Source organism: Anastrepha ludens, chromosome 6 (assembly GCF_028408465.1).
Source record: "Anastrepha ludens isolate Willacy chromosome 6, idAnaLude1.1, whole genome shotgun sequence".
In the NCBI taxonomy this organism is placed as follows: domain Eukaryota; kingdom Metazoa; phylum Arthropoda; class Insecta; order Diptera; family Tephritidae; genus Anastrepha; species Anastrepha ludens.
In genome coordinates, this window is record NC_071502.1 from 90,254,817 (window position 1) to 90,268,889 (window position 14,073).

The 14,073-nt window shown below is 39.5% G+C and overlaps 1 protein-coding gene across 4 annotated transcripts in view; it reads right to left on the reverse strand.

The window, feature by feature from the left end:
- LOC128866279 (prominin-2) overlaps positions 1–14,073 on the reverse strand; it is a 69,275-nt gene that overhangs the window by 20,005 nt on the left and 35,197 nt on the right. For all 4 annotated transcript variants that reach the window (XM_054106875.1, XM_054106877.1, XM_054106876.1 and 1 more), the window contains exons 3-9: positions 13,810–13,865; positions 13,234–13,466; positions 12,944–13,131; positions 12,528–12,623; positions 8,507–8,718; positions 7,927–8,083; positions 1,068–1,671 (exon numbers count right to left, since the gene is read on the reverse strand). In XM_054106875.1, the coding sequence (XP_053962850.1) occupies positions 1,068–1,671; positions 7,927–8,083; positions 8,507–8,718; positions 12,528–12,623; positions 12,944–13,131; positions 13,234–13,466; positions 13,810–13,865 (1,546 nt within the window). The remainder of the gene's footprint in view (positions 1–1,067; positions 1,672–7,926; positions 8,084–8,506; positions 8,719–12,527; positions 12,624–12,943; positions 13,132–13,233; positions 13,467–13,809; positions 13,866–14,073) is intronic.

Here is a 14,073-nt window from a genome sequence, read left to right on the forward strand (position 1 = left end):
GTGAGAATGAGTAATATTCGTTCTCAAAAACTGGAGGGTATTTATAGATTTACCAAAGAATCTGGAAAATTCTCACAGGACTAACTACCTCTGTCTCTATCTTTATTCTTTCCTGTCTCTTTCTCTGATACTTTTCTTCTTTCCTCCTTGTCTATCTACCCCCTTTCCAGAGCTCTTAAGACAATGGAAGAAGCACTTCTCTGGGATGTGAAGGGTCTCATCATCTGCATAATGTTCTTAAACGGGGACAGCTCATAGAAAGAGTTATTTCTTATGTGTAGCTTACGTTCTCTGCTTAAACCATTGCCTACTCAATTCTCGTGAAGGAGCACTAAAAGCTTCCTGTGTGTAGTGATGTTGAGGTGTGTATTGCATTTACTTAGGAGCTGTTCTGTAACACCTTAAAGAGGTCTTATCAAATTTGCTTCTGGGCAGCGCTATAGGTGTGCACAGGGAATAACATAATTCTCTAACTTAGTTTACGAGTAGTTCATTTTGCCTAATCAGGCATTAACATAACGCTTACACAAGCCGCTACAGCGTTATACGGAGCCTCATAGTGGAGAAGGAGTAGACTACGTTCATCAATAAATAAGTATACCTTCACAGGTTCTTATAGCAATATTAAAAAATAGCCTCCATACGAAGGAGCTGAAATTTACGTCGTTTTACTGTGCGAAGTGGAACGCTGGCATCGAATAGGCACACATTTACATACATATAAACGAGTGAGGCCAGCAGATCGGTGAATAAAAAAGAAGCACGTACAGTATCAAGCTAATTGGATTTATGGCATTGCTGCGTAACAGTATTTTCCCAGCTTTACCAATACGAATGGCGAGTTAGAGCCATTTTTGGGCGAGCTGCGATAAGTGTACGTTGTATGCATAACAACTAATATAAGGGAAGGAATGGAATAAGGTGGGTAGGAGGTTAAGAAGTAACTAGGCAATATTGTTCACTGGCGCTACAAAACTACTTATATAAGTAAGCGGGCTTCATTAGAGTACGGAAAAAAGTAGCACCAAATTTTTCAATATTCAGTAGTGTCTGTCGCTTATTCATACCTGAGCGCCGTTGCGAGGCTAACGTTTACAATGGAACGATTCACACCCTCTGGACGTAGCAGTTCACCGATGATGCCCGTCTGCGGTTCATGTGCGTACACATAACCAGGTTTATCGAATAACTTACCCAGCAAATGATAGGTGGCTGTATCTGTCACATCCGTTGCGATGTTACCCCAATTACCAGCAGTACCAATAGTGCCGCCATTTCCAGCAGCCACCTCATCAAATAGCGAACGACAAAGAAAAACTTCCGTATTCCCGCCTATGGCCAGTGTTAGGACACCATAGAAGGTAATACCAATACTGCCCAAACAGATAATCAGTACGGACATTAGCAGCACAACACCAGCCTTGACGTTCGACTCGCAGAGGAAGCAACAGTAGGACATGAGACCGAAAAGCAGCACCCAAACGATGACTAGAGCAGCCACCCAACCTGCTGTCCAGTAGGAGTTCGACCAACTCTGCAATTCGGCATAGCTGGGTTCGAGTGCAGGCCAAACGCCTTGTAGGCGTTCGAGCAGCGCATTTATAGTTGAGGTGAGCATTTGCGCGTTGGCTTTGGTTCGATGACGTATGCTTTCTAGCTGTTCGAGGGTATCTGTGGAGGTAAAAAAAGTGAAAATGGTTGTTAGTATGCGTGTAGTAGTGTATGTGTGTTTGTAGATTGCATAAGTCGCTGGAGAATGTATATCTGGGAATAGTAAATTATTGGATAACGTAAATTGCTTACAAACATGCGAAGTACCTAATCAGCCATTTCGGCAGCTGTTTACTGCTTGGTCAGCGTAAATTAAGCATAAAATTCGCTTGCAGCTGTCAATTAAGTGAGGTTAAATTGTATGTATGCTCTGCCATGAGAAGTGGAGAGTTCATGGAATGTGGAATTTTCGTAATATCAGTAAATATTGAATTATTGCGATTTTTTTTATTTCTTGAAATCAAATATATCTAAAGTTCACTATGCTCCAGGCCAACCCGCATTCATTAAAAGTGATGGCACTGAACCAACAACAACGTTTTGTACATTAGAAATGACATGATAAAAGAAAGTAGAAAAGGAAAAGACGAACTAAGTAACCGACATAAAGTTGGAGCTAGAAGCATACGACGATGGTGCGAGTGCAAGCCGAGGGCTTTTCGGTATTCCATTTTATGCTGATATCCGGATGTACACGGCGGTAAGAAAAAAAAGCAAAAAAAGCTTCAGACCGAATGTGAACTCAATTAGAAAATATAAGCAACTTTAGGGCTGATGCTTTTTCTTTCCTTGTTCACTCCTCTCGGGAGCATAGGGCCTCGACAAGACTCTTCCATCGAACACTGTTCTGTGCTGTTGTTTTTGCATCGTCTCACGAGATGTCGGCATCTGCTAGTTCGCGCAGCATCGACCGTCTCCAAGTGTTTTTTGGTCGACCGCGACCTCTGCTCCCTTGCGGGTTCCAGTCCAGTGCCATTCTCGTGATGCTATCTGGTGGTTTTCTCAATGTGTGACCTATCGCCACTTTCTTCGTTTCACTTGCCTAAGGATGTGTTCCTCGTTAATCTACACACGTCGTTCCAGATGCTGTTTGGCCAGAATATTCTGCAGTTGATGCGGATGCATTTGTTGATGAAGGATTATAGCCTCTGTGTGATGGTGTTAGAGACCAGCCATATTTCACTTCCGTACAATAATACCGACTTCACGCATGAGCCGAATATTCGTAGCTTAGTGCGCCTGGAGATTTGCGAGCTCGCCCATACTGTATGCATTAGCCCCAACGCCGCCCTTGCTTTGTTTACCCTGCAGTTGACATCTTCATCTGCTCCACCAACCGTTGTGATAGTGCAGCCGAGGTAGCAGAAGCTTTCGATGAGTTCCACCGGGGATCCGTCAATCAATATCTGCCTTGCGTTATTGTGGTTAACTCTCATAGTCTTGGTCTTGGCGATGTTGACCTGCAGTCCGACAGGGCGTGCCTGAGCGACTAGTTTGTCTGCCTTCGTTTGCATGTGAGAGAGTTTGTGAGAGAGGAGGCAGATGTCATCGGCGAAGTCCAGGTCCTCAAGATGTCTGGTGAAACTCCATAGGGTGCCTTTTTTGTGCAGGCGAAGAGAAGAGGCGACAGGAGACAACCTTGCCTTACGCCTGCGCTAGCTGCTGTGTAACTTCGATTAAATTGTGAAATTCTCAATGGCCTTATGGGGTAAACTCCGAATATTGAATTTAAGAATACAATTAATATATTTTTTCACACGCTTCTTGGTAAATATAATGGACATTCACAAGAAAATTGTTTAATAAAACCGCCGTCAGCTGTAATCACTTGTTTTAGCTGGGATCTGTGGCGCTTCTTTGTCCATTATAGTCACCACTTTTGGGGTGATGCCGTCTAGAACCGTTTGCGCTAATCTTTGCTTCAATTATGCGCCACAGGTAATAATCAAGTGTACTGTTGTGTGGACTTGAAGGTGACTAGTGGTATGTAAGTTTGCTTTGAAGACAAGTCTTCCTTGTTTTCGGAGCAGATGAGATGCCCGTCTGAAATACATATTCGATTACACATATTCTTTTTTTGTAGCCAAGCCACTCTGTTATCTTTTTCGCGTTATGTCGCCGCGAGCCTATCTCAGCATCACAGCTCTGTTGTTACGCTCTCCACTCATCGTTGCACTAGCGCCTATTAGCGCACTCTACCCTCAATCAGAACATAGTAAATTTAAATATATTTCCCTCTAGTTTCCCTTAGTTTGAGCCTAACTCCACTGCGGAAGGTATCTTAAATGCTTTCCGTAATCACCTCGACGGCCCTGCCTAGACAAAGTGCGCTTATAAGCTTTAAATTGGCTCTTAACATCTGCCAACAACTTCTCGGCAGGCTCATCAGCTGAAAGATCTCTAGACCCCTATTAAATGTTAGGTAATATAGTTGCTTGGGGTTCATGCGCTTACTTCTAAAATTCTCAACAGGCTCATGAATTATATTAAATGACAGACCTGTTGGGCAGTGACGCTGTGTACACTGCCTGGTAATTTGTAAAATTGTTTGTAGAACTTTATTGAGTTCATAAAAAATATTGCTATTGGAAGTTCAAAGGCCATTAGTCTAGTCTCTGAGCCAGCCTCGCGAAAACCGCTCAAAAAGTGGATGGCCTCTGGCCCGAAATGATCTGAATGGCATTTAGTTCATCTTGGAAAAAATGTGTCAGTACAATATAAAGAATACCCACTGAAACACCTACCGCCACAGCAGAAAGACTAAAATCTGATGGAGGAAGCGGAAGAAAAAAGTCTACAGGTGGCAATCTCCGTTTGTAGTAAATCACTCACGTTTGCGTTAAGAAGAAGCAGGGAAGAACTTATCAGTCAAAGGGCTTCCAGCGACGGTAAGGCTTTTATGGTTCCAGAAGATGCGATAATAAAGCTGGATGTACAATAAATGGAAAATCGCAGAAAGGGAAGTACGCCTGTGTTATCGCGAATTTCCGGATTATTTGAACCCCATCGCTATAAAGCAGGTCCAAAACATTTTCTTTTAAGTAGTTAGGATATGCTCCGAATATGAATCTAATCGCACTATAAATACGATTGTTCAAAATATTTTCACCACAGGGACATTTAGTAGAATTAAGCAAACTTCCAAATTTGCAAACCTTCCCAAGTTATAATACCTCTCTGAACTAGTGCACTCGGGTATACAAATCTCCTAGACCATAACCCATCAATTATGCCGAACTTGAAAAACTCATATACATATCTCTATATCTTTTAAAATAAAGTCACAAGCCTTACTGACAGACTCCATCCTCTTATATATGCCGCTTCCATTTGGTCCTAAGTGTGGTCCTAGAGTGAGTGCTTTGCGAATAGACGGTGCTAAGCGGACAGTTTCGGAGGATGCAATTTGCGTGATTGCGGGAAAAATCCCACTGGATATCCGAGCACGTGAACTAAACCGTCTCTATCGTAGGCAGGGTGCAAAACCAACAAGGGACCAAAAGTTTGAAAAGCGAATTGCGTCACTTAACGAATGGCAGCGAAGGTGGGATCTTTCTTCTAAAGGCCGTTGAACATACGAACTCATCCCTAGCTTTGCTACGTGGTTACGACGAAGACACGGAGAAGTGGATTACTTCCTCTCTCCCATGCTGAGCGGACACTGCTGCATCTTGGATTATCTGCATAGGTTTGGTCGGCTTCACTACTGTCCAACCAGCACAGAGAAGTTTGATGACGCGCGACACGTACTCTTCTACTGTCCAGGATTCGAAAAAGAACGTGGGGTTTTAGCTACGATCCTTGGAAGACAGCCAAGTGAGACATATTTAACTGGCACCATTGCTGGGATGCTACATGCAAGTTTGCCAAGCAAGTATTGCGTACGCTACGCAAGCAGGGCGAAGAAAGGCGAACAATAGAGCTGTTTCAGTAGCGGCAGGCAGACCAAAATTATATCAATGCCCAGGGCCGCATCTGATCACACCGAACTACCCGAACATGAAACACAGTGTTCCAGAGGAGGTCGACTCAGGCGTACGCAGATAACACGGAATGCACACTTTCGAAGTTCCATCTGCTCCATAACGAAAGTAATCAAGACTATCAGCGACGTATAACCTCCACACGTCACAGGTAGAGAGCTTGGACGCAGATTTCTTTTGTGGTTGATAACCACAATCGCGGCTCCACCCTAGATGAAGTGCAAATCGGGAGGAAGTAAGCCGAAGAGGGGAGGCCTATTTTAGTGGGAGCATACCCATAATATCATTGGCGCGACGGCATTAGTCGATATGTTTCTGATAATAATAATAATAACTTTGCGCAGAATGCTTCGATTTGTAAAGATCTTTTTATATCGAAACTAGCTGGTCGTGGAATGTTTTTCTTGACATAAATTGCATAAGTTTACAAAAAGGGCATCTTTATGGGGGTAAAAGGGATAAAAGATCATAAAAATAATTTTCAAACTCCAATAAATCAAAAATTACTCAAGAATTTGAGTATTATTTTCTTCCTTTACGATTTTGAAGTTTTCACTATTACTCTGCATTACGGGGGAACGCCACTGTGAAAATTCGAAAAAATCGATGTTTTTTTTGCATAAATTGTTAGTATAACTAAGGGGTGATTTTTTAGCTATTATCTTTTTAAACAATTAGTTTAAACAGCTGACGCACGTTTCGTTGTTTTGTTTCATTGTCAAACATCTTCAGTTTGGTTTATAATTTAACCATGAATCGTCTTACAAACGAACAACGCTTGCAAATCATTGAATTTTATTATAAAAATGCATGTTCTGTTAAGAAAGTTTATCGCGCGCTTTTTTATCGAAAAATTGTGTTCAGCGACGAAGCTCATTTTTGGATCAATGATTACATAAATAAACAGAATTGTCGATTTTGGAGTGAAGATCAGCCAGAAGAATTGCAAGAGCTACCAGAAAAGGTGACAGTTGGGGCTGGAGGTATCATTGGAGCGTACTTCTTCAAAGATGGTCCGAATTGTAACGTAACTGTGAATGGTGAGCGCTACTACCGTAAAATGATATCCAACTTTTTTTTGCCCAAAATGCAAGAGCTTGACTTGAATGACATGTGGTTTCAGCAAGACGGTGCCAGATGCCACACAGCATGCGTAACAATGGACTTGATGAGAGGCGAGTTCGGTGAACATTTTATTTTACGTTCGGGACCTGTCAATTGGCCACCCAGATCGTGCGATATAACGCCTTTAGATTATTTTTTTGGGGGCTATGTTAAAGCTCATGTCTATTCAGACAAGCCTGCTTCAATTAACGCATTGGAAGACAACATTAAAGCATTTATATGTGAGAAACCGGCCGAAAGATTGGAAAGAGTATGCCAAAATTGGACTAAGCGGATGGACCATTTGAAGCGCAGTCGCGGTCAACATTTGCTTGAAATAATCTTCAAACATTAAATTATATGGATACTATCGATTTAAATAAAAATTTCATGCATTTTCTGAATTTTACGTGTGTTTTTTTTAAAACTTTCCTATAGCTCTTAAAAATCACCCTTTACTTAAGAAAATGTGGTAAACATTTTTTTTGGCTTGGCTATCGTGGTACGTAGCCGACTTTCAAAATTTTGAAAATAACTATTTTTTTTGTCTGTTGAAAATCAAAAAAATGGTGAAAAACAGGCATCGAAATTCAAATCACCACCATTTGAAAAAAAAAAATGGATACGTACAACGATAGCCACTATTGTGTAGATTAATACAATTTTTGAATTTTTGATTCCAGATGATTATTCATTGCAGTATCGCTGCCACCAGATTACGTCATTTTTTTTTTAACTCGTTACGTTTATTTACATAAATTTGTTAATTTTCAATATTTTTTAATAAAAATTTACATCAACACAGTTTAATACATATATAATAAATTGCCTTCTGTCCGATTCTCGAATAATCATTCCTACTTACAAAAAAAAAAAATCCCAAAAATCGACTATTTTTTGACCCCCCACACTGGGGGACCCCCTTAATAAAACCTATCAATTCAATTTTTCTACTATAAAATAAAATAAATATTTTTTCGAAAAATTGCTATTTCCATGCATGCTTCACGTGTGCTCTCTGTTTTCTAAATTTGCTTATCTGTTATTTTGCTGCTCACTTCGCAAGCGAGCTTTGAGCGGAAGGCAAAAGGATTGAATACGCATAGGTACGGCTTTCTTATTCAGACTTCCTGATGTACTTACATACATATGTACATACATATATATATAAATATATCCTTGTATTTACGACTAATGTTTACCCTCACGCGTATCGGTGTAACCGTTTCTTAAGCCTACAGCTGCACTTAGCAATCAAATCGAGCAAAAAAAATGATTCACTACTCACAATTCCGTTCATAAGCTGTGTCGTGCTTAACTTGTTGCGGGAAATTACTGAAAATTGAACGTGACACACCAACTTCAGATGTCAAATTCTTGACAGTCGCACCAAATTCAATTTCGCCCAAGTAGCGCATACGAAAGATTGTCTGGTCCTCTTGCAGCTGACATATTACCGGGGAATAAAGCAAAGGAGTTATCAGGAAAATACATACACAAGTAAAGAAAGTGAAATACAAGAGCATAGCTCAAAATAGCAGTCATAACTTTACAAAATAAAGTGAAATAAAAAGAAAAAAAAAAATACAAAAGTGTGAAGCGCAAACGTGAAATGAAAATTTCATTTGTCAAATGCCAAATGCCAGCGGAGCAACTACTCAAAGCATTGCACAGCTGCGCGGCAGACTAAACCAGGCAGCAAAAGAAAAAAATATATGTATGTACATATGTATATTAAAGTAAAAAAAAAAAACGCACAAATAAACGTCAAACGTCGCTGCTGCTTGTAATGCTACAAAAATAAAAATAAAAATTCAACAAAAGCAACAACATATCTAACTACAATCAAAAACATTCGGCTAACCAACCGTCTTGAGTGCATCAATAATGCCATTCTCTTCAAAACTTCGTATCCGCAACGTGTCGCAGAGCGGCCGGTCGCGGTAAGTACACTGGCGCTGCAACACGGACAATTGTATTTGTAGTTCCTCCATGCGTGCGGCGGCTTCTTGTGAGATTTTCAACGCACGTCCCACTGTCTCCTGCAGCATGAGTACACGGTATATCAATTCGGCGTTGGCTGGATAGAAAAGTAGAAAGAAAAAGTATGAATAAAAGTAGAAAGAAACAGGAAGAAGCAATGAACAATTTTCGCTGTGAACGAAGAAAAGAAAAAAGTTAGTCTCTGAAAACTTCTGAGAGTCACAATAAAAGTTAAAATAAGCCCCATATATATGTAAGTATTTATACTGCACATATACAAGTGCACCCTGGTAATGCTAGTTTGAAAAAATGTATTCCAACAAGTCATAACTTGTCCGAGCTTATAATGCGCGCAATATAATGCCACAAAAAATACAGATAAGATTTTAAAATAAATATTTTCCTAGTTTATGCTACTTGTAGTACACACATTATTGTACTGGGAGTATCCCTTTTATTATGACAAATCATGCCCAGTTTAGAATTTAATACATAATAGGAATGTGTTCTCGAGTGCTTGTAAATTTATAATAGTACAAGTAGCACAGATTTACGTAGCTGGCAGAGATGTGTAGTTGATGTCACTGATGTGGTGCTGTGTGGTGTAAAAACCGAATACTCGTACACAGAAAGAAAACTTTTGTACAGTAGATTCTGTTTTTATGCGGTATATACGTTCCGCAAGAAACAGCATAAAAAAAAACACCATAAAAAAAGCTACTATAGTAAAATTATAGATACGTTTCAAAAGTGCTAAGAAGCATACATCTGAAATAATGTAATAAAATCGCATAAAAAAAGGGTACTAGTCCCATATTATAACTATAGATACGTTCCATAGACCGCATGAATCTGAAATAATTAAATAAAATCGCATAAACAAAACATTGTATTTTTGAAAATTATATCTTTATTTAAGAAACGTAAGAATCGAAAAGTAAATTTACATCGTCAGAAATAGAATCAGACAATACCCGCATGTTGCGCATTCGTTTAGGATTTGGCGTAAAATCACTTCCGTCACTTGAGGAAATGTACACGTCTGATCTGGATGGTGATGCAGGCGGTGTAGGGTACTTGTAGGGTTAGCATTTCTGATGTAATCTGTGATGAGTTTTTGCTTAGCTGGTTTAGAATCTTGTTTATATTGTACATATATACCGATAGGTCGACATGCATTATTTAATTAAAAAAAAAAACCGCAAGACGCATAAAAAACCCGCATAAAAACAAAATATACTGCATATAAAATTAACATTTCTGCATTATCTATTTTACATTTCGCCAAAAATGTGGTATTAACATTGAAAATATTAATATTTAAAACAAGAGATTTCACTGTTATGTTAACATTGCCATGTTCTTTAACATTCCCATGTTCCTTAACACAGTTAACATTTCTCGTGCTCAAATTACATGCAGCTTAACAGCAGTTAGCAATCATGTTCGTGCGTGCAAAGAATTTTAGAAATTGCGTAAAAATTGTTTTATAGACGTTTTAAAGTGGGAATAGTGAAAGTTTTTGATATAAACAATTCAAGCAGTTAAGTTTATATCGAAATTAAAGCGAAATGAGTGACAACTGCTTATTAATTGGCGAAAATGTGTCAGTGGTTGTGGATGACGTTAGGCAGCTTATCATTATAATTTCAGTGGCTAAGTGTGTAAATTAAGAGCAGGTATGAAACGATTTCGAAACGAATAAATGCATGTCTGTAATATTTTTAAAGCTATTCGGTTGGGGAATAAGTTCGTAGCGTTTTTACCAAAAACTTTAATTTAAACAAAAAAAAAAAAAAATAATTAATGCAATAAGTTAATCAATGTTGCTGCTGGTTTTTGTTTACAACCTCTTCCCACCTCTCGACCAATTTGTTGAAGCCGCTCCGTCAAAAAGCGCCTGGTCTGGTGGCAAAGAAGTTGTTGAGCCAGTTTTTAAAGGACCTCTATGCTATCGAAAGTAACGCCCATCATATGGTTTGACAGGGCGCAGAAAAGATAATAAATGGTCTGTGCAAGGTCCGCAGAATGCGGCGGATGCTGAAGGACCTTCCATTCGAACTCTTGGAGTGCGGCTTTGACGATTTGTGTAACATTGGGCCTGGCGTTGTCGTGAAGGAGTATGGGTTGACCATTTCATTTTATTCACGATCATTCACGCGGTATAGCTGGGCAATGTAGAGCTCCTTGTTGACTGTGGCATTTTTTTCGAGCATTTCCCAGTGCACCATGCTCTCCCAGTCCCACAAAACACAAATCATGATCTTCTTTGGATGAAGATCCGATTTGACTCTCGGCTTTGGCGTATCTCCTGGATCCATCCACTCCTTTCTTTGCTACATATAGATGTATAGGCACCATTTCTCATCTCGCGTGACAATTCGGTACAAAAAACACTGTTTATGATCGCGTGTTGCTCAATGATTTTTGTTTTTTCGTTGAGCTCGGGAGCCACCCAGGCTCACCTTTATACAGGGTGGACCATATAGCGTTTGCTTTTTGAACCACCTATTTTTTACTTAAAGGTTTAACATTTACGAAATGGGACACTATACGCTTGAACAAAATTGGGAAATATTGAAAACCTATTTCCAAAGTGGTGAGTCTTCTTCTTCTTCCGCGGTTACAGTAAATGGCGAGCATTACCGTGATATGCTCAACGAGTTTTTGTTTCCAAAAATTGAAGAGAATGACATGGACGACATTTGGTTTCAACAGGACGGTGCAACTTGTCACACTGCTAAAGTTACACTCGAACTTTTGGCTACCGTTTTTGAAAACCGAATAATCAGCCGAAATTCCGATATCAATGGGCCGCCTCGGAGCTGTGATTTAAGCCCGTTGGACTATTTTTTGTGGGGGACCGTTAAGGTCAAATGCTATGCGAACCATCCAGAGACGATTGATGCTTTAAAACACGAAATCGAAGTTGCCATTAATGAAATTGGAGCCCAAACAATCGAAAATTTACTTAAAAATTGGGTTGATCGAATGGCCTACTGTAAAGCTGGTCGTGGCAGTTATTTGAACGATGTTATTTTTCATTCAAAAATGACAATGTTCAATCTTCAAAATAAAAAAAAGTTTGAAAAAATATTGATTATAGCCGATTCGAAAAGCAAATTTTACATGACCCACCCTATATCTCTTTTTAATCCATCCCATTGATAGCGTATCTTCAACTATTCCTCACTGCTAAGTTCATTAAAAAACCTCACAGCTTGGACTTCACACCTAGTGAACGGCAATCACACTTACTAGATGCATGACAGTTTTTGGCTCTTATTCGTCGGAACAGTTTCTACACAAGTCATTGTGCGGAGTTCCTCGTTATTCTATAGAGTCGAGTAGGATGCAGAATCCTTTCAACTCTCTCTGTGGCAAGAATTTGTACTCCATAAAATGTAGACAATGAAGGTATAAGCTCGGTGGCAGGGCCCATTTGATTCACCAAAACCCAAAAGAGGTTTAATTTGGGAAACTTTCTTGGGCATCAAAATATCACTCTGTGACAGCCAAGTTAACTCTTTAAGTGTAGCTCCTCTAATCTTAAAGTAAATTAATCCCAATAAGAGTTTAGAAGCCGCATTTAAACAAAAAAATTTGTGTGCCAGGGACTTGATAAACATCACATGAGCTTCTGAGGTTTCTGATGATTGATGACCTTGGGAGGTTCTTCGTAAAAAATTGGTATACAAATATATATAGCGAGCCGTGTTAATGTGTTTCGGTTACTTTTCCTTCACTTCACTACAGGACTATTTTTGTAAATCTATGAACCGCCTACTCCCTATCCGAGCATCTACTATATGCCACACTAACTGCTTGTGTGTTGTGCTTTACCATCCCCACTGTACATATACAAATTATTCTTTCCAACATGATTTTCCAACAATTTCACCTTACCCAGGCTGATGGTCGCCAATGAATCATATGCCAGCTCAATGCCAGTGTGTGCTGAAATTTCCGCTTGGATTGGCTCCCCAAGGAGAACATCGACGTCTGAACAGTAGAAAACATGCAAGCCAGCAATGCAGGATTGTCCAAGTACAATCAAGTCCAATGGGCCAGACAGTTAGTGGGTTTGGTCGGACGAATGGCCGCCAGCAGCATAATGGACAAAAATCAAATAAATTATATGAGTGAACAGTGAGGCAGTGGAAAAAGCGTAGCGGGATGGGAAAAATATGAATTATAACTTTGACTGTAAAGTTAGAAAAAAAATTGCATGTAATACACGTGTGTACATCATGCATACATACGCACATTTGTAGGCAAATGAAATCACAGACTCACTTACGCGAGTACGCATACATACTGACCTTCCAAATCTTTGACAACTTTTTCAACAGCTACATGAAAGCCATTATCCAACTTATGTTTGATTTGTAGGTGTGTGTCTTTGAGAAATACTTCCATGTCGTGCACAGTCGACTTGACCATTTCGGGTGTCATTTCAACGTTGGTGGCTAGACGGCTGTTCGCATAAAATATGCAAAAATCACTCAACCTGAACAATGAGAACGAGAAGGAAAAGAAATGTGAGTAGAAAATTGGAATATGTTTCAAAATGTCAAAACAATTTGACAGTCCATAACCGCTGCATACTCACGCCAAGAGAATAAATGTTATCCAGAGTGACACTACAGACGCACTCTTTCGACAATTCAACGCCTGTTGCAGCGATTCGTCGTGTATGTTGACAGGTGCATTACGTATGAATTCGGCCTCATCCTGGTCGGCGCGTCGTCCGCAACACCAAGCGCAGGTAGAGATGAGCGGCACAAGCGCCAGTATGGCAAAGATGCTCATGATGACTATGAAACCGGACTCGATTTTGATCGCCTGCAAGAGGAGAGGGTAGATAGAGTAGTAGGCAGAAGTTGAGAAGGGACAAACGAACACAAGGAGTGGAGCAATGAAAAGTGTTGTGTGCGAAAAAAAGGTTGATTTATTGGAAACTACTGAGATGTATGTGACGCAATGAAAAATGTTTTGGGAAAGGTTTTCAATAAGAGAGGCAAGCATTCTTTTTCAAATGGGGATACTATTTTTTGCGATAAATTTACTTACTATGGAGTGTAGGGATAACTTTTTTACACTTAAAATATTTTTCAACTTAAATTTTCTTTGATGCAGTGCTCACTTATTTACATGGATTTAATATTTTGTGATTTTTAGTACTTACATCCTTTGTAAAATCGACAAGCGTAAGGTTCGAATGCAAAAACTGACGCACCAAATCTGAGAACAGATATAAAGATAAATGCTAATCAGCAGCGAAAAAGTGCAAAGTACTTTAAATAGTCTAATCAATAAAACATATATAAATATATATGCAAACTAGGCTCATCACACGTAATAAACATCACCAAAATAATTAGTGTCTCATACAGTGCAAGTTCGAGAAAATCATATCATACAACATCTTCGATAATGTTTTTCAAACTCT